This window comes from Chenopodium album, chromosome 2 (assembly GCF_948465745.1).
Source record: "Chenopodium album chromosome 2, dcCheAlbu1.1, whole genome shotgun sequence".
In the NCBI taxonomy this organism is placed as follows: Eukaryota; Viridiplantae; Streptophyta; class Magnoliopsida; order Caryophyllales; family Amaranthaceae; genus Chenopodium; species Chenopodium album.
Window position 1 is genome coordinate 7,444,995 of NC_137835.1, and position 24,578 is coordinate 7,469,572.

The window sequence follows — 24,578 nt, forward strand, 5'->3', positions numbered from 1 at the left end:
GGAATCAAGAATGAAATCATAGTGGTTTGGTTTGGAATTTGATTCTTAATACCATATGTTTGGTATGCTTATGAAATGCAATTTTTTTTTCTTTTATTTGATACCTAAAAGTATGAGAATGAGTCAAACCCACCTCCTCCCCAAGGTTTCTAAACCCCATACCTTAATGGGTTTGAGGTATGGGTTTGAAACTCTTAAAATCATAAAACAAACATAAGGCATGGGTTTAAACCATTCTAAACCCATACCATATACCTTAGTTATGTGAACCAAACGTCCCCTGAATGGTTTGTAATGTTGATTCATTTATCAACAATACTACTCCTTTGCGTATACTGGTGAGTTTTTTTTTTTTTTTTTCCCCAATAGACGGGTTTCGCATGGTATTAATTGTCTTCTTTGTTGGTAATTGGTGGGAAATATTACAAAATAGATAACACACTCTAATTTCATTTCATTTAGAACATCATACTTAAAATAATAGAAAACATTTGGACAAATGTACTCATTCACAGCAAATCAGGCCCAATATGCATTAGGGTTGCTAAGAGGGATGATTGGGCCTATAAGTGTTTTTGATACTTGTGGGATAGCATGGGCCATCAATAGTTTACCATCAGGGCCCAAGTAAAGGTTAATAGTTTAAGCTCATTTTTATTATTACAAGTAAAAAAAATAAAAACAATAGAGAAACAGGAAAGAAAATCACACAATTGCAAGATGAGCAGATGATAAGGCGCAGAGAAAGAAAAGGGAGTTGATGTATATTGAAAATTTGTGTATGATACAAGAAGGCCCCTTATTCAAACCGTTCTTACGACCCGGTTGTAGCCATATGCGTTTCGGCCGTTGACAAAATTAAGTCATCCTACTTATGGAGTATATATATATGTAATATGTTACACCTCCATTTCTTGCTTGTTTCTATCTTATGAATTCTTGACGACGGAGGAATTACTTATGATCTTTTCAAAGACAATATAATAGTTACAAAAAAACACGCACGTACATGCAAAAGATTGTACTTGTTCTGTCTTATGGGCCTCAGTGACAGGATGGGCCTGGTGTCTCGTCCATCTCTATTTCAAATCCCTCAGCAGCCAGCCATTTCTCCTTGTACACATACCACTTTGCACAGAACAAGAATAATACAAAATTCACCAAACTTATGATTGCCAACAACCAATAGAAGTTGTATAGCCGCCCTTCGTTGAGGTTGTCCGCCAACCAAGGCGTAGTGTGGGCAGTTACTGAGTTCACTAACGAAACCACCACCGTGCTTAAGAAAAACCCTAGGGCTAGTGTGCTTAAAAACAACCCTGTGCTTATAGTCTTCATTCCCTTTGGACATTCTCTTAGGAAAAAATCTAGCTGTCCTGCATATATCATGGCTTCTCCAGCACCAGTTAATATAAACTGTGGAATCAGCCAGAATACGGATATTGGTACAATCGCGTTTGCATCATGCTCTAATCCATGGGACTTGGCCACGTGCAACCTTTTGATCTCAGTGAGGGCAGCCACCCCCATCGCGACTGTGGCAAAAAATAGGCCAACACCAACACGGCGAAGGGGTGAGAGGCCTTGTGGGTTTTTGAACAACCGAGCTGCAATAGGAGCCACAATACGGTCGTAAATAGGGACTGTAAGGAGAATACTAGCAATGAGGAAGGCCGTCATTGAGGCTGGTGGGATTTGGAATTTAGAACCAATGTGACGGTCCATAGTCACTGCTTGTGACACAGAGAATGTAGTCATTTGAGCATGAACAGTCCAAAACTCTATTGTTGTAGCCCAAATTGGAAGCATTCTTACGAGCATTTTCACCTCTTCCACATCGGTCAGTGTCATTAAGTCCCATTTGCTTACGGTGGCCAAGTCTTCGCCCATTTCAGCTGTCTTTATGGCAGCCCTGTCCAAAAACCTATATATTGATCAAGAATTATAAACGTTAGTTCTTCAGTTATTTTATAAACCAAATATATTAATAAATATCTAGGTCAAACACATGAAATAACAAGTTGAGACAATAATAGATGATAGTCTATGAATTAGGGATAGCTAGGTGGATCATAGTAGATAGTACTGTTATAGGATTGGCATACCAAATCATATGCAGCAGAAAACAAAATTAATTCAACGAATTAGATTATAATTAGGTGAACAAGATTATTTAAATTAATTAAACTTATTGCCGTATGTAGAAAAAAATAAATTGCTGGGATCATCTATAGTGTTGGTTACTTGAGGGACAAATACTTTGAAAAAAGGGGATCCAATGAATCTAGCTAGCAAACTGTGCAGTATCGACGACTAAATTATTACGAGTATTAGTATTTAATTAACATTATTAATGAGGGGCAATTTGCGAAAATCAAAAGAGTAGATTCCAAGTGAAGAAATGAATATTCAAAGAGTTTGAGAGTGGGCGGTGTGTACGCTAGCATAGAGCACAGCTAAGAGAAATATGTCACACTCTCTCTTTCTTGTATTGATCTGTTTGTTTATATAACTGGGGGAGGTCATTTCTCTCGTATTGACATTGAATAAAACAACCAAGCCCCTCCCTCATCTTTGTAAACGTGCACTGTGTTTTGCGGGTGACATGCCACTCTACTTACGTGCTTGCTCGTGACTGACATATTATTCCAAATTCAACACCTTCCTGCGAGTAAAATACTCTAGAGTTGATCTTAACATATTGGTCTACTATATCTATCCCGGTTAGGTCTAATAAAGTATGAGTTTGGACAGTCTAACTAAAAATGTGTTTTTACGCCGAAAATTAAATCTAGCTTATGGCTTTAATAGCGTGACTATAAAATGAACTAATCAATTGTAGTAGCAAAAGTATAAAGTATGTGAGAAAAGTAGTTAACAAAATCAAAATCAAAATCACTGCTTCTAAACATATTTGTGCAAACAGAGCCATTGAATACCATTAAAATCTTCAAAAGACAAAAGTTAAGTTTGACCAACTTTATAGAATCATAGGAAAGAATCTCGGAGTGTTTGATCATAATTGATGGATGTGGTGTATGGAAATATCTAAGTGGCAGCCAAAAAAGTTAGAAAAGTAGTGGTTTGTTGAATTTTATGCCAAAGAATCTGATCTGAATCTTTACAACACTAGTAACATTTTTCCAAAACTTGTCTTGACATTATTAGGTTAAAAGTTAATAAAAGCAGACAAATACAAATTTATGTTATGTGGTCACAACAGCCAAACTTAATTTTTAGGTGGTCACACTCAGATTGGGATGTGCAGCCTCTCTGTTTCTTACCTAGTTACCTTTAATTTGATTCATGCATTTAGTATTTCAGTCCTTAACATCACATGGCTCACTTCTAATATTGAAAATAATAATAATGACATTTTGTTTTTGTTTTTTTGTTTTTTATTATTATTATTTTTTTTAAATTTGTGTTCTATCTAATACGTAATTACGTAGTTGTTTCACTACAAGAATAAACATTTTAATTACTATCTACGAGCAGTTTAAATTTAGTTTAAGTGTACTATGATAATTTAGTAGGGTTGGACTTTGTTCTAATTCAAGACAAGTGTGTGATTTAAATGGTATTTAGCGGACAATTATCAATGACGCTACATCTTTATGATTTATTTGTGAGTTCCGATGAGGAACAAATTGATATTGCTAATTCATGCAACGACATTTCATGTAAATTTATTTTGTTTATCAGTATGTGTAATACTAAAACCCTTGCCTAACTAAAATAATTGAAATAGTTAATCCAGATAAGAGCTAACAAAATGAGGGACTATCATTCACTTAACATGATAATCCTAGTGGCTGATGTTAATGTTTTAGTACTCTTCTTAAATTAGCAAAACAAATACATAATAATGATAGTTTGTCTCTGTTGGATGAATATATAAAAATATATATGGTCCATATATACACAATATATCATACTAGGATGTATGATGTATCACTACTTGCCACTTATTGCCAGCTAATTAATCAGTAACCATCCCTGATTCCCTGCCCAACCATGGTCTATAACGTTCCTAATTTATTATTTTTAATAACTAATTGGCTCAAAATATAATACGGAGTAGTAGTTTTTCTACTGATTTTTTAGATATTTGTAAGAAGTTTTGTACGCAGGACAAACTATCTGAAAACACAATTTAACTAATATGAGAAGTGCACCTAATCGGCAGATAATTACAAAACATTCCAATAATGCAGCCTAATAAGTTTCACTAAACATGCAATAATAAGAGTAAAGATGATTGGTATTTAAAAAGACGAATCTAACTTAATTTCAGATGACTAAATATTTGTAACCTAAACGAAAAAAAAAGGACAAGAGTATGAAAACAGACCTGAATTGCTTGCTGTGAGGAAGTTTTTGCTTAGATTTAACACTAGTTTGTGCAATTTCATCAACGGTAAAGAGTTGAGAAGAGTCAGCAGGCAGTTCAACCTTTCTCTTTCTCCATGCGGCGACAACCACTGCGCCTACTTGAGAGAGCGGGCTACCAGCAAGCTTCTTAAAACGGTATTGTTTAGTTCCCAAAAGAAACACTATTAGGCAAACCACTACAGCACAAGCGCAAATTCCATAACCCCACTGCCTTCCCAAATTATCTTCAATGTAGACCAACACTGTAACTGCTGCTAGTGACCCAAAGCTTACTATGAAATAGAACCAATTAAAGAATTTTGTCATCATACTTCTTTCATCCTTGTCCTTGTCATCGAATTGATCTGATCCGAACCCTGATACACTCGATTTTAGACCGCCTGTTCCTAAGGCTGTCAAGTAGAGTGCTAGGTGGAGAACACCAAGTTGCGTCCCGTTGGCTTTAATACACGTTGAGGAGTTCTCCGGGCATGGGGGTGGACGCAAATTCGGAATTATAGTTGATATGGTTAATATTGTCACACCCTACACAATCAACATATACATACTTTCAGTTTCAAGCAATACATAATTATTATTAGGGTCATTTCTAATATATATATATATACAAACTGTTTATGTTAAAGTTATGATAGATCAAAAGTTATGTATTGGCCAATTGAAATATTCTGTGCATTATTAATTTATTTTGCAAATATAGTATTATTACTAAAATCATCATCAGATTCATCCCTATGATTGAATGGTAAATTTCACTTTCCAATAAAGGAGTTGATTCAATATGTAACATTCGTGAGCTTTTTAAATAGGAAGTCTTTATTTAGACGCATGGTCCATATTAATAGATTCAATTGATAGTATTGGGGAAAAGGGAATCTTTTTAGAGCGTATTTTATTCATCTAATTTCATTTAACCTTTTCTTATCTTATCTAAATTTACCTAATTCAAATAATTAAAATTTATATTAGTTGTATGTAATTTGAACTTTGGTAAGTCTTATCATAAATTATTTTCTTGAACTTATTTTTTCTTACATGCATGAGTGAAAATAAGTTAAATGAAAAAGGCTCTAAACCGGCCTATTTCATAAAGAAGGATGTTAAAAGAAGATTGTGATCTTAATTAATTACCAATGCTTGGACCGTGGCGAAGATAGCAATGGTTAAGTACCTGTTAAACAAAAATCCAAGAATAAAAGGAATCAGAAATTCAGAATACTATAATTAAGCAATCAATATCAAAAAACAATTTGCGATTTTATATAAATGCTACTTTTTGGAGGGCTAGTGACCAACAATTTTAGGGATAGCTCATGAATCATGTTAATTAATTATTGTTTTTTTAAAAAAAAAACAAATATTACGTTTTTTTGAATTTTTATCATGGAGAATATAGACCACGCTTTTTATAAAAAGTTTTTTAAATGCAATTTGTTTAGCTATTGGGAGGGCTTAGAGTTACTGTATACGTAACTTTTTTTTTTTTACAGGTACTAAAATTCAAAAGAAACGTTGGAAGAGGGAGAAACAAACCGGCCAAGAAAGGTGTCAGCAATGAAACCACCAAGGAGGCAGAGCATGAAGGAGGTACCGAGGAAGTTGGTGACCGTGTTAGCCGAGGTAGCATTCCCTAAATGCATTACCCCGGTTAAGTATGTTACCAAGTTAAATGCGATCCCTAGTGTTATCAACCTCTCACATGTCTCCACACCTAGTCCACAAAAAACAAATCTAAATTAGATGTGTTTTCAAATAATGTGACAATTATATAACGAGTATCTTCTTTCTTGAAAACAAACAGACAAACTTAAGCGAGAGAATGAAATATATATATAAGGATAAGAAATGGCGACCTAAAATCATGGCGGAGGGAATCCAACCGCCAGTCTTACTGCGGTTAGCAGGAAGACCTTTGTAGTCCCAGGCATCACTAAGAGTTTTTCCAAAATCATCAGTTACGGGAAGAGCCATTATTATTTTGGAAGTGAGTTGCACTTTGTTGTTTGAGCTATATTCTTGTTATGAGGAGAAGAAAATAAGAAATGAAAGTAGTAAGGTAATAGGAAAAGAGAAACAAGGGAAATGTGATATATTCACGTTAAAGAGGAATCCAACCCCTTTTATAGCAGTGGCTTAGGGAAGACTCTCCTAAAATTGTATCCTACGTGTTGTGATACATAATAGGACCCACTTTTTATTTGTTATAGAATATACTAACTGTATTACGTGACTGCATCTTACTTTAATGGTCCATTCGTTTACATAATTTACGGCCGAGAATCAAGAGTGGACCTTAACAGAAACAGAGACAGAGGAGGGTTGTTATTGGGGAAGGATAATTATATTATTGCTACACCCTACATAGTACATACCATGGTTTTAAAAGATTGTAAAATTAACAATACTGGTATTGCACACAACAAATTTTAATTACTACCTCTGTTATAGATTATGTGCAATGATTTGACATAAAGCAGAGAGGGAAAATGTCTAATCGTTGCACATAACTTATAACGGAGGTAGTAAATCATTTCTAGTAATAATATACAAGTACCAAAGAAAGTTAGGTTTCCACTAGTGTTGGAAAAGTGTTTGTTACTTTTGGAAATCTCCTCCAATGTTGGGTCCAATGCACCAGGAAAAGTCAGAAAAAGGCTGTTTAAAAGTAGTCATATTGATTTTGGGCATCTGCCACCGTTCATGGTGCTTCATTTTATCATCATGCCTAGTACTAATTGCATTGCATGCATGTTTTTATTTCCGTTTTTTTGTTCACTACTCAGTAGTCATCTAGGGCTATTTTCGGAAACTTCATACAACGTAGGTTAACCTATATGTGTTCATTTCGTATACAATTAGCTTAATCTACCTTTTCCTTTACTTCATTTTCACCAAATCATAACACAAGCTTCCTATAGCCTTCCCACATAAATTCTGAAAACTTTTTTTTTCTTCCTTTTGGATGGTATCGAAAAGTCTTATTACTACCTCCGTTACACGTTATGTGCAACAATTAGACAATTTCCCTCTCTGCTTTATGTCAAATCGTTGCACATAACCTGTAAAAGAGGTAGCAGGTAGTATTATATACTAATAACAATTTGTTTTCATTGTAAATTGATGAACTTATTTCATTCATTAGCTCTATGAATAATCTCTTTTATATAAAAAAAAAAAGTATTTGTTTATATATATATTTGTTTGCATTGGTTCATATATATATATATAAAAAAAAACTTATTATAAATGAGCATTGGTTCATATAATAACATATACTAGTGTAATGGATTACGTTGAATGAAAGGAATAAACAGTGGAAAAAAAAAACTACAACTTTATATATATATTTGTTTGCAAATAAATTAAAGAAGCCATTGCGTACGTCAAGGATTCTTGGATATAACAAATCATACAAGCTCAATTGTCTGAGTTGCTCATCATCAAGGACCTTCACAGCTCAACATATGTCAAAAGCCTATGGAGCACCTAGCTCTATACGAATTTCCCACCACAAACCTCGGATTTAATTAATTAGAAATATAGAACATGATTTTTTTTTTTTTCTTTCTTTTTCTACATTAATCAATTTGAATGTTCCAAATTAAAGTTGAAGTTCCAATCATAAATAGAATTAATAAGTAATAAACATTTTTATTGGTCAAGGTTAAGTTTAAGTGGCCTTTAACAACTATATGGTGACATCTATAAGAGTAAAATATTAAACAGAGGGCCAAACTGACAAAGTTGTAAATAAGGAGTTAATTAAAAAGTAAAAAAATACGTTAAATACTTTTTAGTATCTTATGACTGGTGATTTTAGTTTCTAATTTAAGCTTTTTTACACTATATGCAAGAATGCAACAATTTAATTTACATCATTGTATTTTGAATGCCATATGATTCTATATTATCAATACATACATCAAATTAAGGGGATGTATAATCGTTATTATGTAATAATTAAGGGCATGCGATTGCAGAATATTAAAATTTAGGAGAATCATATATATTAAAGTTAATAATTACATCATGGGTTACAACTTATAAACCCCATATATATAATCCATAAACGATAATTGGAATGATTAATATGGATAGGTTATTGCTTAAAAAAGAAAAGACTATCCTATGAAGTTGGCATTGTTGCAAAGGAAACTTTACTTATAGAGAAGAATTAAGGGAGATCCAGAAAAATAAGTATAACCAAGAGAATATGAGGAAAGACAGATGATTCACTTATTGAAGAAAGGGTATATACAGGAAACATCAAATAATTAATGTGCTACTAATTAAATTAAGTCAAATGGCTTGATATCATTAATTTAGTAATATTTAAGTTTTGTATGTAGCCAGCTCTTTCAGGAGATCCAAAAGGCAATGGGATTCCATCGACCACCACAATACAACTTGATTCTTCTTTATAAAACGTCATTAATTATTTATACTTAATATATATTATTATACAATCAATTATTGAGATGTTGAGTTTCTTATTGTTTTTTCTTGGGGGGTATGAGTTGTTAAACTTCAATTCTTACTTAGCTTAATTGGACATGCATTATAATTTCATTATTTGGACTGACGTAGAGTGTATATATTGTTCCCTTCAATATAAGATTACACCTAGATAATTGCCGTTGATATATAGTAAGTTTAATTTACGTACTAGTCCTATGTCTAATGCACTTCCTAATTACGTTGTATTTTTCTTTTGTCACAAAACTAATTTCGATCAAGTAGTCTGATCATGTGATTTTTTTTTTCAATGTACTTAATAGTTATCTAACTGTTTGATTAAAAGAAGAATATTTATCATAGTCCACTTTACATGAAAACATACACCCTTTAAACAGAAAACTCTATGGAAATTTTGTGCATGTCAACAAATTAGATTGATTGAGGAAGGAACTCTGATCTAGTTGAGTTGTTAAACTATTGAAGAGTTGAAGAAAGGCTTAGAAGAAGAAAAAAGGATCATCAATTGAAGGGCAGACAGAGCGCGTGGGGTGTACTTTCGGTGAGAGCCACTAAAAAAAAGCTAAAATAAATCCACTAAGGAGATGGGTTGACCGATTAATTGTCCAAAATCCAGATGTAGCGATGTAATTAGGCCCAAAGCTTTTGGAATACGAAAGTCAAATCTCCTATAACAAAAGATTCTTTGCAGTGTTGTAGGGGTGGCAAAAGTGAATCATTTTGGGTCCCCTTTAATTAAGCTCTTATCTTTCAATGTTTCTTTGCATAATACAGTATGGAAAACATCCAGGAAAGACCAACGAGGAGCAATTATTACATGGTATTTATTCCCTCTTAAACTAATTAGGCTATGCTATGTTCATCTTAATCATATCTTAATATTACATTGGTTATTCAAAACTTTTTAAGGGTGCACGGTGCATGTTTTAAATCTCCAACCTCCATAAGAAACAGTTTTTATTTCTTAAATTTTTTCAAGGATGGAAGGGTGTTAGATATTGGAATCTATAGGCTAGAGTAGTATATTCTCTAGAGAGGATAAAAAAATAAGGATAGAGTTTGATGATGGGTAAAAAACTGTAAATGAAAAATCCAACGTGAGAAAATATGCGTTATGCTTGGGAGGCATCATGCATGTTTCTCGGTTTGCGACATGAGTAAGATAGACCCATTGGGACAACTTAAGGCCGGGACATTATATAACATGATTCCTTCAATTTTTATTTTTTAATTAAGAAAGGATTCCATCAATTTAATTATAATTAAGGTATTCCCTTTTCCAAATTCAGAACAAGACTAGCTTGCCCAAGTTCATACATTTATCAGTATATCAATATATATATATGAGCATGACAAACGAACCAATATAAGTTAATTTTTAATTTGTTATTAGTATTATTTATTTATTTTATGGAGTTGATGAGTATTTTATTAGTTTCAAACACACATAATCAATCAAATTATTTGTTTAAAATTGGCTTTTTAATATTTGATTAGATGCATACCCGAAAAGAATAATTTTGATCTATCATTTTTCTTGGTTTCTTATTATGGAAATTTGTTTCAATGTACCAAGAGGTCATTTAATGCCTAGACCGGGGCCTTAGTTTATGTAATTCTAGTTGGATTATTGGGTTTGTGATACTATGTATCATTTTTGTACATCAGTGGTCTAAAATTTTACAAGCGAACAACTCATTATCAAATACTTATATTTAAATCAGTCATACTTTTCTAAATTTAATAATTTATACGAAGTAATGTCTATATATACATACAAGACTAAAAGTAAGAATTATATATTATAATTATAATAAATAAATAAAAGCGATGGTGTAGTAGTAGTAAAATTTTACTATAGGGGAATGAAGTCAACTGCATTCGTGGCATCGTCCAGAAGATGTTGATCTGTTTGCCGTCAGTGTAAGGATTAAGGAGCCGAATACAACTGTATATGTTAGTAATAATCCTCAAATTGATTCGGTAAGCTAAGAGACAAAATTATTGTATAATACTGATTCATCGCATACAAAGTACTAATTGTGAATAAACAAATGAACAATGATACAATTAACAAATATGAAAATTATACGAGTAAAACAATCAAAACTAATTTAATAGTGTGACGTGAATATCCGACCCTGATTCTACCGTGATGTGAATATCCGACTGTGGATCCAAAAACCGTTATTTAATTGTTTTTGAGATGCCTTTTGCTCTTTCTCTAAAGGCATCTCAATTAAAATAGAATTAAAGACGATAAAAACTTGTTTACACGTAAATGATTCAATTAGATGATGATGACCGCATCACTTATTTAATTAGCACCTCCCTCAAACATAAACTATGTAGATAAGTGTCGTGGAATCAGCTGATGTAATGTGTGTTCAAATTTTAAATTTGGAAGGTCAATTGATTGGATTTGTTTAGGAATTTATAATTCTACATATGATACGTTTATAAGAAATTTAATTGCTAAATTACCATTTCAACTAAACTAGTTTGTGGCTACTTGTTCATTATTACAAGGTACGTTGAATTTTGGGCTTACATCAAACCCCATTTATCCTAGTCGCCACGAGAATTCAACCTCATCAGGTTGATCTCCCACTTGGAATTTAAAGGGAGCTACTTCACCATCACCTCTGCTCAAGTTAATTGCACCCCATTAATTAGCTTATATTATTTGACGAAATCCCAATTCTTCTAATTTAATTTTAGCCAAGAAAATTGTTTATATGCATACCTGTTGAAGTGTAATTAACCTTTCCAAATCTATTAAAAAAAAAAAAAAATTAACCTTTCCAAATAACACAGGTAATGTTATACGTTAATAAAAGAAGAGAAAGCCCTAAACAATTTATATATCTCTAATTACTCTTTTTATTGCAAAATAATTTAATTTTGGAATGAAACCTCTTTATTTAGACTTTTGTGAAGTGGACTTTTTCTTGGTGATGAGTGTGACCCAAACATGTATTTAACAATGTCAAACTTGTAGTTCAACTTGATTTTTTTTTTCTTTTCTTTTTGCTGAATTTTGCTAAATAGTTTAAATTTGTTAGAACTTACTAGTATTTTAACTCAGCTATAATAAGACTCAGCTATAATAAGGGTCTATTCACATTTACTTAATTTCTGTTCAGTTCAATTCAGCTCCTAGTTTCCCTCTCTAATAAAATATTCATCTTAGCTCAGTTCAATTCAGTTTAGTTCAGCTCCAATCAGTTTAGTTAGCTTCAATCAGTTCAGTTCAGCTTATTTTAGTAAATGTGAACATACCCTTTAGTTGAGGTAAGCATATTCGAAAGGACTTTTTGTCAAAAAACTATCTAATTTAAACCCAGATTTTGTGAAAAACTACCTAATTAATAGAGAAAATATTGTAATAAACTACCTAATAATGATTGTAAATAAACTACCTAAAAAGGTAAAATATTATAAAAATACTACCTATACCGGGTTTTCACCGTTGACCAACCTCAAAACACTCTCAAAACCACAACTTTCATTCCCAAAACTAACACAACTTGTTTGAAATCACCTCCACCACACCTAAACAAACTTTCAACCCCAAAACCACCACCTCTTACCCCAAATACCACTATCTTGAAGCACTAATCTACCCTCATCATCAACTCGGAATATCCTCCAACTACCTCAAAAATAACCTTACCACCTTGAAAACCAACCCTCATGGTGGTTTCGAGGGAGTTTTAAGGTGGATCAACGTCGTAATTAAGTCAATGGTGAAAATTCGGTCAAAGTTAGTATTTTACAATATTTTACCTTTTATTAGGTAGTTTATTACAACATATTTTTTATTAGGTAGTTTCTCACAAATTTAATTTTATAAGGTAGTTTATCACAAAAAGTCCTATTCGAAATTGTCTTTGTCATTTTTTATGATTCTTCTCAAAAGGGTATTTTTTTTCAATATTCTATATTAATTTTTAATGCCTTGTTATTGAATTTATAGTCAATATTATTGATATGATACAAATAAAAGTGTATATGCACAATATTTGCAATACTCTTGAAAGGGAATTTTTCCTCTATTTTGCATCGGCTCTTCCAAACATTTTATATAAGATATAGGTAGGTATCACGAAGTAGTGTAATATTCATCGATTGATAATCCTTTCAGACTTCGTAAGTATGCATGGACTGTAATTGCGCCCCTAGCAATTGGCCGACTTGTCATATATTTATTAAAAACTACATATATAGTATATATATGAACTTGGTAAATCATTAGATTGCACAATATAATAAATATGACGTAGAAGATGGAAAATGACAATCTACTAAAAGAATAAAAAGGAAATTGACAAGAAGTACTTGACAAAATTTACAATAATCTTTTAGGTGTAAATAAATAAGAATAGAGGAATAGATAATAGAGGATGATTGGTGGTTAGAAAGAGTTGTGGACTGAAAGTGTTTGAGCAAATTTATGTATAATTTGAGTCAACTACTCAAAATAGTGTGATAAGGAAACATGTAATATTGTATATGTGCTTGTCACCTTTGAAGGTTGCCATGAGCCATTATAAAGAATTTGTCGTATCAATCAATCGCTTATATCTTATCCTATCATTAAACCTTAGTTATGTATGAACAGTTCGTCACATAGGTCTCCACTAGAATAACCTTAATCAATTTATTCATTATTATTTCATTTTTTGTATCTTGATCATATGTTGAGAAGCGGAAATTCAAGTATAACTAGTCTAAATAATTAGTTCATTCTGATGCAACTGCTGTTCTTGCTTCAGACTTAGTTTCTGATTAATTTAATTCGAATATTTTCTGTCAAAAAAAAAAAAAAAAAAAAAAAAACCTAGTCTAAAATAATTACTACAATTATCTCAACATTGAAATTTATGCTATGAAAACTATTCTCGGTGTGTGCTTCCATGTTTAATTTGTGTTAATGATAGCTTATCTAAAATACTACATTCAATTATACAAATCGAGTAATAATTGGAATTTTTATTTTATTTTATCAAAGTTTCGGCATTCTATCCTTTGGGTATTGTACAACAATCTTAATTTAAAGCATTATCCAAAGCTTTAATCAATTATTTGACATAGTATACATACAAATTCTTCAATATATCTTGTTCACATAAATTTAGTGTGAACCATTAATATTAGATTTGTTATAGTCGTTTTATTAATAAAAAAAAAATTATAATGCTAAAATAAAGGTTATTATATTAAACTGAAAGTCATTGTGTGTAAAAGTTAATTTTTTAATGGACTTTATAAAATACTAGTCATTTGAATAACAAAGGCAACTATGTTAATATTTGTGAAAATTTGAGAACAAGGATAAAGAAAAATAAAATCTTTTTGAAAAAGCAACATATTACATGTTGATCTTATAATTATCGCAAAGTATTCGGTGAGTCTGGTTTCATCATGAGTTCGAGTGTGTTCGGCAAAATATAGCTATGAAGGTAGTTGTAGCTGTGGCATGTGGAGGCATCTGTTAGCTGTGTAGGTAGATTTTTGCTGTCAACAAGCTGTTAGCTGTGAGGATAAATAGTTTAGATATGAGTGTTCGGTAAAGTAGTGGTTGACTAGCTGTTACATATAAAAATTAATATTTTGTTTTTAAAACTATAGATTAAATTTTCATGAAAAGGTACCTCTAATTTCAAAATCTAATCTTTCTAACTTTTCACAAAAACTACCTTCACCACTAAAAACTACCCTAACCACTACTTTGCCAAACACTCACATTTTTTTTGTTAAAAAGCTACTCAAAAGGTAACGCCGAACACGCCCTTTATCCAATCATACATATATAACTAATATATAATGCTAAACTTTTAGCCTAGGCACGAGACAACAACACATAACATTTCAACTTTTCACCAAGTGTCGCACCACGTTGGATTGTTTAGATATATACTTCATAGGATAAAATTGTTTAGTTTAGAATTTTATTTTCAATCAAATTTGAATTAAATTTAGGTTAAAATTGTTAATTTAGTGTTCTATTTTTGATAAACTGCCAATAAGTATCATATAAATTTATTTTTTATATCATAATATTTTTTGGAGTGTAGAAAGCAGTTCAAAACGTACCACATTTATCAATCGGGTCGGGTAACAAGTCATTTCGAATAAGGTTAAGAAATGTTCAACCTTAGCCCAATGTTTTGGGTTTGGGTCAACCCAACGGGATTGAAATAAGTTTTTACTTAATTTAATTTTAATTTGCTAATTTTTAGAAATTTTTAATATTTCATGCTTACTTTGCTAATTTTTTATTATGTATTTAAATTACCACAAAAACACATCAATTCTTAATTAATTTTGTATCAATCCAAATTTATCTTAAAGTACTGTAAATAAACAATCCATACCGTGAAGCGTTGACGTAGCATAGTGATGATCGAAGGCTTGCAGTAAGCATTCTAGAAATATGACCTCGTTTATATACTAAGGCCCAAATGAAACATGGAAGTAGGTTGGGCTAACATTAGCCTGACATTACAAAATCCGATTGGAGAGATCGAGATCTCTTCCTGTGGATCGTGGTCCGCCCAACTTAGCAGCATTGGCCAATGGCATTTTTATATATGTAAAGAAGCATAAATCATACAGTGATTAATTTATGTCTCAACAATATCAGCCAGACAGGGCTTCCATTAGTAGAGAAAAATGATGGACCAATCAACATACATAATGCTTAATTACTTTAATTCATTGAGAGCTATTTTGCCTCAATAACGTACGTAATTAATACAAAGACAGAAGCAAAAACTTGAGAAAGCAAATTGATTTTACTACATTTGATGGAGTAAAATTGACATGAATACATTCATTTACTACCAAACAAGCATAAGATCTTACTCATCAGTATGCATGCATGAATAGATAGTACGTAGATAGGACTATCAAACATCGACAGGAATATATAATAGGAAAAATCAAAGTTAAAACGTTCCTAAAACAAAACCCACAAATCAAAATGAATACATTAAAATCGAAAAAACATTATGTTGTCGATCAATAAACCAGTTCAATGTATGATTCCGATGTACGCGGATCAATTAGGCACATTGGAAGTCGGTGGGAGTTTTCTTGCCACAAACATTGATAAGAAGGTTAAGAGCAATGGGAATATTAAGATTAATCCCAAGAATATTAGCCTTAATGGCAGTGCAAAGGCATATGGCAGCTTCTAAATCAAGAAGGCCAGCAATGACACTACAGCAAGGGTGGGTTGGCGGGGTCCCAATCACGGCACTCACGGGGCCATTCAACACATTGGCGCATATGCCAAGTTTTAAGGCATCCCTTGGGCAGTGACCACCTCGCGAGCTACCACCCCCAGGGACAGGGTTGTTTGGATATGGTACATTTGGTGTGTTAGGCTGCCCACAAAGGTTACAACTCTGAACAAGGTTACATGAAAGGAGGTTTAGTGAAAGGAAAACAATGGCAATAGTGGAGCTCTTGCACTTCATCGTCTTTTTGATGTTAAGTGTACGTGTTTTGGGCTAATTCAATGAGTGGATATATAAGAATTAGAGCTTGGTATTTATAGACCGGAATAGAAGATTAGGATTATATATTGTATAAATATACTTTAGACTACGTATTTGTTTAAAAAATAGTTGCACCATTTCATATTTTTGGTATGCCCATATGAATGAATTGGTTGTGGTGCTGCTTTGGTGTAAGTTGCGAATGGAAACAAATGATGTACGTGATGTTAGGCTGGTTGGAGATTTGTCTTATGCAAATTTAGTAATAGGACGGATTCATTAAAATAGGCTCCAACATCTATGTTAAGTTGGCCCGTGAAGAATAACCACATTCAGGAGTTGTCATTGGTGTATATGTCGATCCAAGTGCATAAACCACCTTATTCTGCCCATTGATTGGCTCTTCCAATATCATCCTTAGCTAGTTTTAAATTTATATCACAAATTGATCTATCCACATTCACAATATATAGGGAGAATTTAATAAGTAAAAGTAGTATTCTTTCAACAACCCCCCCCCCCCCCCAAAAAAAAAAAAAAAAAAAAAAAAAGTAAAAGTAATATTTGTGAAGGTCTCTAGCATTCACTCTTATACTGTACTTAACTTAGTCTTTGGACAACTTCGTTTAAGATCACAGCACAGTACATACTTGTTTCAAGAAGATAACAAGCTTATTGTATATGAATTTCAATCATATATATGACCTTATGTTTTTGAAGAAGTAATTTTCAAACAAGTGTAGATAAGTCTAGCTAAAATGAATACTAGTTATAAGTGTTGAGAACCAAGTATAGAGAGCTACGGTGTACCGTATGGAGTAGCTAATAATTTTATCTCAATTCTTAGGTGTCACTCTTAATATATATATATATATATATATATATATATATATATATATATATATATATATATATATATATATATATATATATATATATATATATATATATATATATTTTTTTTTTTTTTTTTTTTTTTTTTTTTTTTTTTTTTTTTTTTTGTAAAACTAATCTCAGTGACATCCTCACCTAGTAACATAATTAGTTGTGAAGGATTTTATTTGTCTAGGTGAGTCTGTTAAATGATGTTTGATATATATAGTTAAGGGTGATTTATACGGAGTATCAAGTTCAAAAGTGGATAATTAGCGTAATAGCCAAGTGGATAAATAGAGTAATAGCCAAGATATGTGGTCATAACTCATAACTAGAGATTTTTCCAAGCTATATGATTGAGGAGATTAAAACCTACATTTTGCACAATCCGCTAATTGATAGTTAGTCTATGATGAGCAATTTATTTAGTTTGGACTTTGATAATACGAGATATTCCACACCATTGCTATAAGATTAAAAACCTTTGTTTAAAGGTAATGATTGAAGATTTATGATGATAAGGGCCTCCCAATGGGCCTTTTTTTAATAGCATGGGCCCATTATATTTCATTAGATCTTTTCATAGGAAAACAAGCCCATATTAAAGTAAAGCCTCAAGCTCAACCCTAACTTTTTCCTTTTTTTTTTTTTTTTTTTTTTTTTTTTTTTTTTTTTTTTAAAAAAAAAAAATAACATCTACTCGTATATTAGTGACTTACTGTGTTTTTCAATGCCCAAACAGTTGAGCAATGCAATTATTTGGGAATAATATAAGCAAGTGGAGAGAGTAGTGCAAGCTAGAAAGAATACTTGAGGCACAAGCAACGGCAAGTCGGCAATGACATATTGAGGTGGAAATGGAAAACCCTTTTTTCTTAGAAAAATAATGGGGTTAGTAAGGCCCGTGATTACGTCCAACTTACGAAGCAACCTTGACCCAGCTAGCTAATTGCTAAATTACAAACGTTTTCTGATTTCTCGACAAATTGCTCGCTAGAATGCTTGATTGTTTTGCTTAATAAAGTCGTTACATGCTGTCAGCAAAACATCATTATATATAATTGAAATTAGTATACAAACTTACTATTCCACTAACACCAAAACATTTTGAACCAATCGATCGGTCGATCCCACCTAAAAGGTTCAATGCCAAGATTGCCAACCGTCATATGGATTGGATGCCAATTTCATTTTCAATATTTTACGCATATATTGTAAATAATTATTGAAAGGGATTTGTACACTACTCGTTGTGTCTCACTTCACTTTAGTTGGGATAAGTGTCGTAGTTGATAGACATAGTAAAGTTGACTCAATTTAAATACCCGATATGAAATACCTTACTCAACTTCATTTTATTTTATTTTTTTAAAGGAGAAATATATTGTTTTAATAAACATTCATTATATAGTATTTTAAGAAAACGATATCGCCATATATATTACATTATTAGTACATAGAGTTAATAGCGTACCAAGCAAATCTTGGTCTAGTGAAAATGATTGTACGGAGGTTTGATGTCCAACAGGGACACTTAAAAGATGGGAAAACTTTATCATTTCTCCCTTACTTTCAAAGTGTTTAACCCGTAAATACTATACTAAAAAAATTATGAGGGTTGAGGTCTAATTAAGGTCCTCCTTACCTTAAAAAATATAAATTAATATAATTAAAAAAAAACCGATAGAGTTAATAATGACATGCATTACATAATCACTAGTACTATCTTGAAGCGATTTCATTTTTTTTTTCTAGGTTGGAAATTAATCAATTAAGCATTTAAGCTTTATATATACACCTCTCGAGACCCCTTGGGTATACGACTTCAATAATAAAAAAAAAACTCAACCAAACAAAAATTAGATGAAATGGATTCTAACTCCATTTTAACTAATTCCAAATGATCCAACCAAATAAACGCACCCTAATAGAATTTTACCTAAACTAGGCAGCCAAAGCGTGGCCAACCCTTTTGGCTTAATTTTTCTTGGCTTGTGTTTGCACTTGACAAGGAGTTAATGGACTTATAGATGAATATCTCTCTATTGCTTAGCCTTAATTTTTCTTGCCTTGTGTTTGCACTTCACATGGAGTTAATCGTCCGCTACCGAAGGCTCTTGTCTTTTATGTTGTAGAATATTCTTGGAAATGTGATACAACATGCTGCACCCTTATTTATTTAAGTAGTGAAAAAACACAACGTGCTAACATTTTATATAGGAATTTATGATTTTAATATATCTTTTGCGTTCATTGACCTATTTGGAAACTAAAAGGTACATCATATAGCAGAACATGATGGAGCGGCATTAATACATTATAGTATTCAAATACACATGATTTCACAATGCTAAAAAATTAACAAATATTCAGATTATGAACTCGGACAAAATGCTTCTAACAATTTGGTTTTGCAGTAAATTAACCCTTTGCAACCCATAGTTCCCTTAATAATTCCCTTGAATCCCTTCTTGCTTTTTTCCCCTTTTCACCGTAGTCAATTTGGTTTCCTTTCTTTTTAGTACATCTAGTTCGGCACAATCATAGATTAATTTCATTAGTTTTAATGTCCTTAAACACAATTATGTGTAAGTCGTTAATTTCGACCTTCACACAAAAAAAAAAAAAAAAAAAAAAAAAAAAAAAAAAAAAACCTCCCAAATAAAGCAACAACCTTTCGTTGTCTAGTGACTAATGCTGTCATGTAATAAAATCATAACCCCCTTTAAACTATATATAGAAAATTTTAAACTTTATTATTCTATTCTTCATTTAATTTCTAATTAATTGATGGGTATTAAGAAAAATTACAAAATTTCACTTGGGAGTAAGGTAAAAAAAAAAAAAAAAAAACATTTTGAGGGGTATAATAGTCCGTGCACTATTCATATGAACAATCTCCCACTTTTTATAAAGTGGGGAAGTAGGGAAGTAAGGATAGCCTATTTGACATAATGAATATGATGTAATACCGTTAACACATACAAAGTATATATAACTCAAATATACTAACATGGAATTAATTATTGCCTCCAAAATAAAAAATAACTTGATGAGAGAATAATGTTGTTTACCTACAATAAATAATACAACTCTATTCATCAAATAAATAATGCCTTTAATAAGCCTATATAAACCCCTCTATGACCTTCCTTTTATATCATCCCAAACCCTTCTCTAATAATAATAATCATACCCAAATTTAACTTGTAACACAATGGCCTCCTCTAAGACCACTTCAGCACTAGCCCTCTTTCTCTCTTTCAACCTTCTTATGTTCTCTGCCACCATTCATGCAAATTATTCTCCTTACACTCCCTCTGTACCTTCCGGCGGAAGTGGAGGTGGAGGAGGAATTATAGGCGGAGGTGGAGGTGGAGGTGGAGGTGGAGGAGGAGGTGGAGGTGGTGGAGGCATTGTAGGTGGAGGTGGCAGTGGGGGATCGTCTAGGGGAAAATGTCCTCTTGACACCTTAAAATTAGGGGTATGTGCCAACTTACTTGGAAACCTTCTTAACCTTCAAATAGGTACTCCTCCAGTTCAGCCATGCTGCTCCTTGATCCAAGGCATTGCAGACCTTGAGGCTGCAGTATGCCTATGTACCGTGATTAGAGCTAATGTTTTGAACCTCATCAACCTCAATTTGCCTGTTAACCTAAGCTTGCTTCTCAATGCATGTGGAAGGAGAGCTCCCAGGGGCTTCCAGTGTCCTTGATCAATTAATTAGGGGATCATATGATGTCTTCTAATCAAACAAATTTGTTCTAGTACGTTATGAATTTTGGTTAAATTAAAGCTTAAAGTACGTGTGTGAGTGTGTGTTTGTGGCATTTAATACTATGCAGAGTGGTTTGTTGAATGATTTTCTCATCTATTTGGCATGGTGTAATATTGTGCTTTGTTGAAAGTAAGCACGCTTTATGTTTCATTTGTTTTTGTACGATCATTTGATGTTGATGAATAAAGGACTAAAGTACACTACGTAAATGTATGTGAGTAAGTGCTTAAATGTTTTGTTTCTTTGTGTAATATAGAATCAAAATTACCCAGCCATGCATTCTTAATACTACCTCCGGATCGTATTATATGCAACTTTGGAATTTTTTATATCCCAAAGTTGCATATGATACGATCCGGAGGTAGTATAATAATAATATATCTATGTCATAATATAGCAAGCTAAGCATTTGGCTATTGGTTGGCTTTTGTCTCTATTTCTTGTAAGTTTTGTGACCATTCACCTAAATTTAATAACGTACATATATATACAGCTCCAATGATTTTATATATATATTCATGATTCAATAATCATGATGATACGGATGCTTTAGGGTGGGATTGCTCTAGTCTGTTGTTTACAAGAAATAAAGCCACAAATTTACTTACCTAAGAGAACTAGCTAGTTAAACAACTTTAATTAATTTATTTTTTTTTACCCAAAAAGACCTCTAAACATATGAACATGTTAGACATATGAGATATCGGAAAAATATATGTGTGATATATTTTCCGTAGATTTCATTTAAGAGATTAATATATTTAGTTTATGCTAAGATATTATTTAGAGAATATATCATTAGGATATATGGTATATCTTTTAGGAATATTGTTTCCTATCTTATGAGCGTAGGTTTTGTATAAATACTCTACCTATTGATGAATAATAAACAAGTCATTCCATTCTCTTCTCCCTAATTTGTCAGAACACAAATACAAATTTACAATTATTTCAATTTTTGTATTTATCAATAAGAGTAGATGAGTAAGATCATAATAATTCTATCAAGTAATGTACACATAAGAAATTGCCAAATTTGCTTAGGTGACTCAATAATTGTTGATCTCTAATAAGTTTATCAATTTCAAACTCATTCAGTTGATTGCCATGCCCACCTATATGGCAGTATGACGCTCCAATTAAATCACTAAATTTCCCCCAAAAAATCTGCTACATATAAATCATGCATAGAGTTTTCAAATTACATTTTTTTTTTTTTTTGGTGAACACAGGGCAAGCCCCAAAAGAAGGAAAAAGCTATAAGCTACGAAAATGGAAAAAAAAAAAAAAAAAAAAAAAAAAACAACCCAAAACAAAGCAGAAAAACAAAACCAAACAACAAAAACAAAAAAGAACCAAAACTAAGAAGAGCAAGAGCTCTTTAATTTATTCCCGTCTCCGGAGGAAGAGGAACCATCCTCATCATCGACACTCCCCTCAAGTCCTCCAATAAAACGGCACGAAGGTCCTTCGAGACCGCCTCAAAGAAGACTATTTTTTCCACCGACGTTACTCTAAAATTAGATAGCCAGTCTGCCACAGTTAGCGTCTTTGTAGCAATGTCCTATAGTAATCTCCCAATTACGATGAGCAATTAGAGACTTACACTTTTTAATGATATGTAAGAACGGGGAATTGGCTAGAGTAGGGTCAACCAACATATGCATAATAACCTCAGAGTTAACCGTGACTTGAACTTTGCGATGCCCACTATTCCAAGCCACTGCTAGCCCCCTCATAACAACTAATAATTCAGCTTTCGTGTTAGAGTAACCGCCACAGTTCATAGCAAGCATCTGGAACAACTCTCCTCTGTGACCACGAATCACACCACCTGCTCCAGAGGGACCCGGGTCCCCTTCGACGCGCCATCTGTGTTGAGACGAACCCAACCATCACGGGGGGAAGTCCACCTGATTGGAACTTCAAATTACTTTTTTCAGCATAAATAAACCTTTAAATAAGTATTGGGACAAATCAAACAAAATCATACATTAATAGATTTTTTCTTACCTATTCTGTTTGCTAAAGATCGCTTATATTTGTTAGATTTCTTGAGCTTTTTACATCTTCCTTGAACATTTGTAACTACGGGTTATCTATTTTAGGTAACTTTCACTAGTAGAAAAAACGAAATTGGCACCGGTTCAAAACCCCTCAATGTCACCGGTTTTGAACCGGTGAGTATTTAGGGGGTGCCAATAATCGCATGAAAAGCCACCGGTTTGAACCGGTGGGAGTACTTCTTCTTGGCACCGGTTAACCAGTGCCAAAAGTACCCAAAAAAATATAATTGTCTACTTTTGGTACCGGTTAACCGGTGCCAAAAATGTCCAAAAAAAATATATTTTTTTTTTTTTTGTCTTTTTTCACTTAAAATTTGCAGAAAATAATATTAACAATAATCACACAAGCGCAAAAAACAATGAAATATAACATTATATTCAACTGTTATTGTACAATACAAAAAAAAATTACAATGAATATAATCATACAATAAAATTCAACGTTAAATTGTTATTGAACAAAAAAAAAATTACAACATCAAAAACAATATTCCAAAATCAAAGTCTTGAATCCTTGTGCATCAATTAAAACCCAGAAATCAATAAAACTCACAAAAAATGCGAAAAAAAAACCAGAAAACTCATGCATCACTTGTGAACTCAGAATATAATGTACGAACTCAAAAATCAAAATAATAAAATAAATAAATAAATAACCGAAAAAATCCAAAAAATTCGAAACACAATTAACCCCAAAATTTTCGAAAATCAATTAAACCCCAAAATTTTTGAAGATCAATTAACCCCAAATTTCGAAAATCAATTAAACCCCAAATTTTTCGATGATCAATTAACCCAAAATTTCGAAAATCAATTATTCCCGAAATTTTCGAAATCAATTAAACTCAGAACCCAGAAAAATCAATTTCGAAAATCAATTAAACGCAAAAAATTTCAAAATCACCCAAGAAAATTCCAAAATCAATTAAACCCATCAATTTCGAATAATATTACAACAATCAAACCCAAAAAAAATCAAGGCATTTACCAAAAATAATCAAACCCAGAAACCCTTACCTCGAATATTAAACCCAAAAACATGCAGGGTGGCGGCGGTGGTTAGTGGCGGTGGTGGTGGTGGGCAGAAGACAGAAGAGAGAAGAAAGGTCGGAGAAGAGATCGAGGGGAAAGAAGAGGAGATAGAGGGGATAGAGATCGGACAGAGAAGAGATCTCAGGTCGTGGTCGGAGAGATCGAGAAGGAAGGAGGACAGAGAAGAGAGAGGCGCCTAATAAGAGAGAAGCCGAGTTCTCATTTAGGGTTAGGAATAATATAAATTAAAGGACAACTAAGGAATAAAGCTTGAGCCGGTTTTTTTTTTATTTTTTTTATCTAACAAGGCCACCGGTTCAAAACCGGTGGGATTAATGTTTTACCCACCGGTTCAATTGAACCGGTGGCAATAATATACCCGCCCATTTTTCGCCTATTTTTTCCCACCGATTTTCGAAAACCGGTGGCCATTGAGCGGTGCCCTTT

At 32.5% G+C, this 24,578-nt stretch overlaps 1 protein-coding gene and 2 pseudogenes across 1 annotated transcript; 1 reads left to right on the forward strand and 2 right to left on the reverse strand.

The window, feature by feature from the left end:
- Positions 1-743: 743 nt before the first annotated feature.
- LOC145594933 (protein NRT1/ PTR FAMILY 6.3-like) lies at positions 744-6,467 on the reverse strand. The gene is made up of 5 exons (XM_081651287.1): positions 6,249-6,467; positions 5,929-6,106; positions 5,527-5,566; positions 4,355-4,920; positions 744-1,924 (listed from the first exon to the last, which is right to left on the reverse strand). Exons 1-5 carry the CDS (start codon positions 6,364-6,366, stop codon positions 1,045-1,047), a joined length of 1,782 nt encoding a protein of 593 aa, XP_081507413.1. The 5' UTR covers positions 6,367-6,467; the 3' UTR covers positions 744-1,044.
- Positions 6,468-15,941: 9,474 nt separating this feature from the next.
- Positions 15,942-16,358, reverse strand: LOC145567675 (14 kDa proline-rich protein DC2.15 pseudogene; annotated as a pseudogene).
- Positions 16,359-20,402: 4,044 nt separating this feature from the next.
- LOC145594945 (putative lipid-binding protein AIR1 pseudogene) lies at positions 20,403-21,242 on the forward strand (annotated as a pseudogene).
- Positions 21,243-24,578: the final 3,336 nt, after the last annotated feature.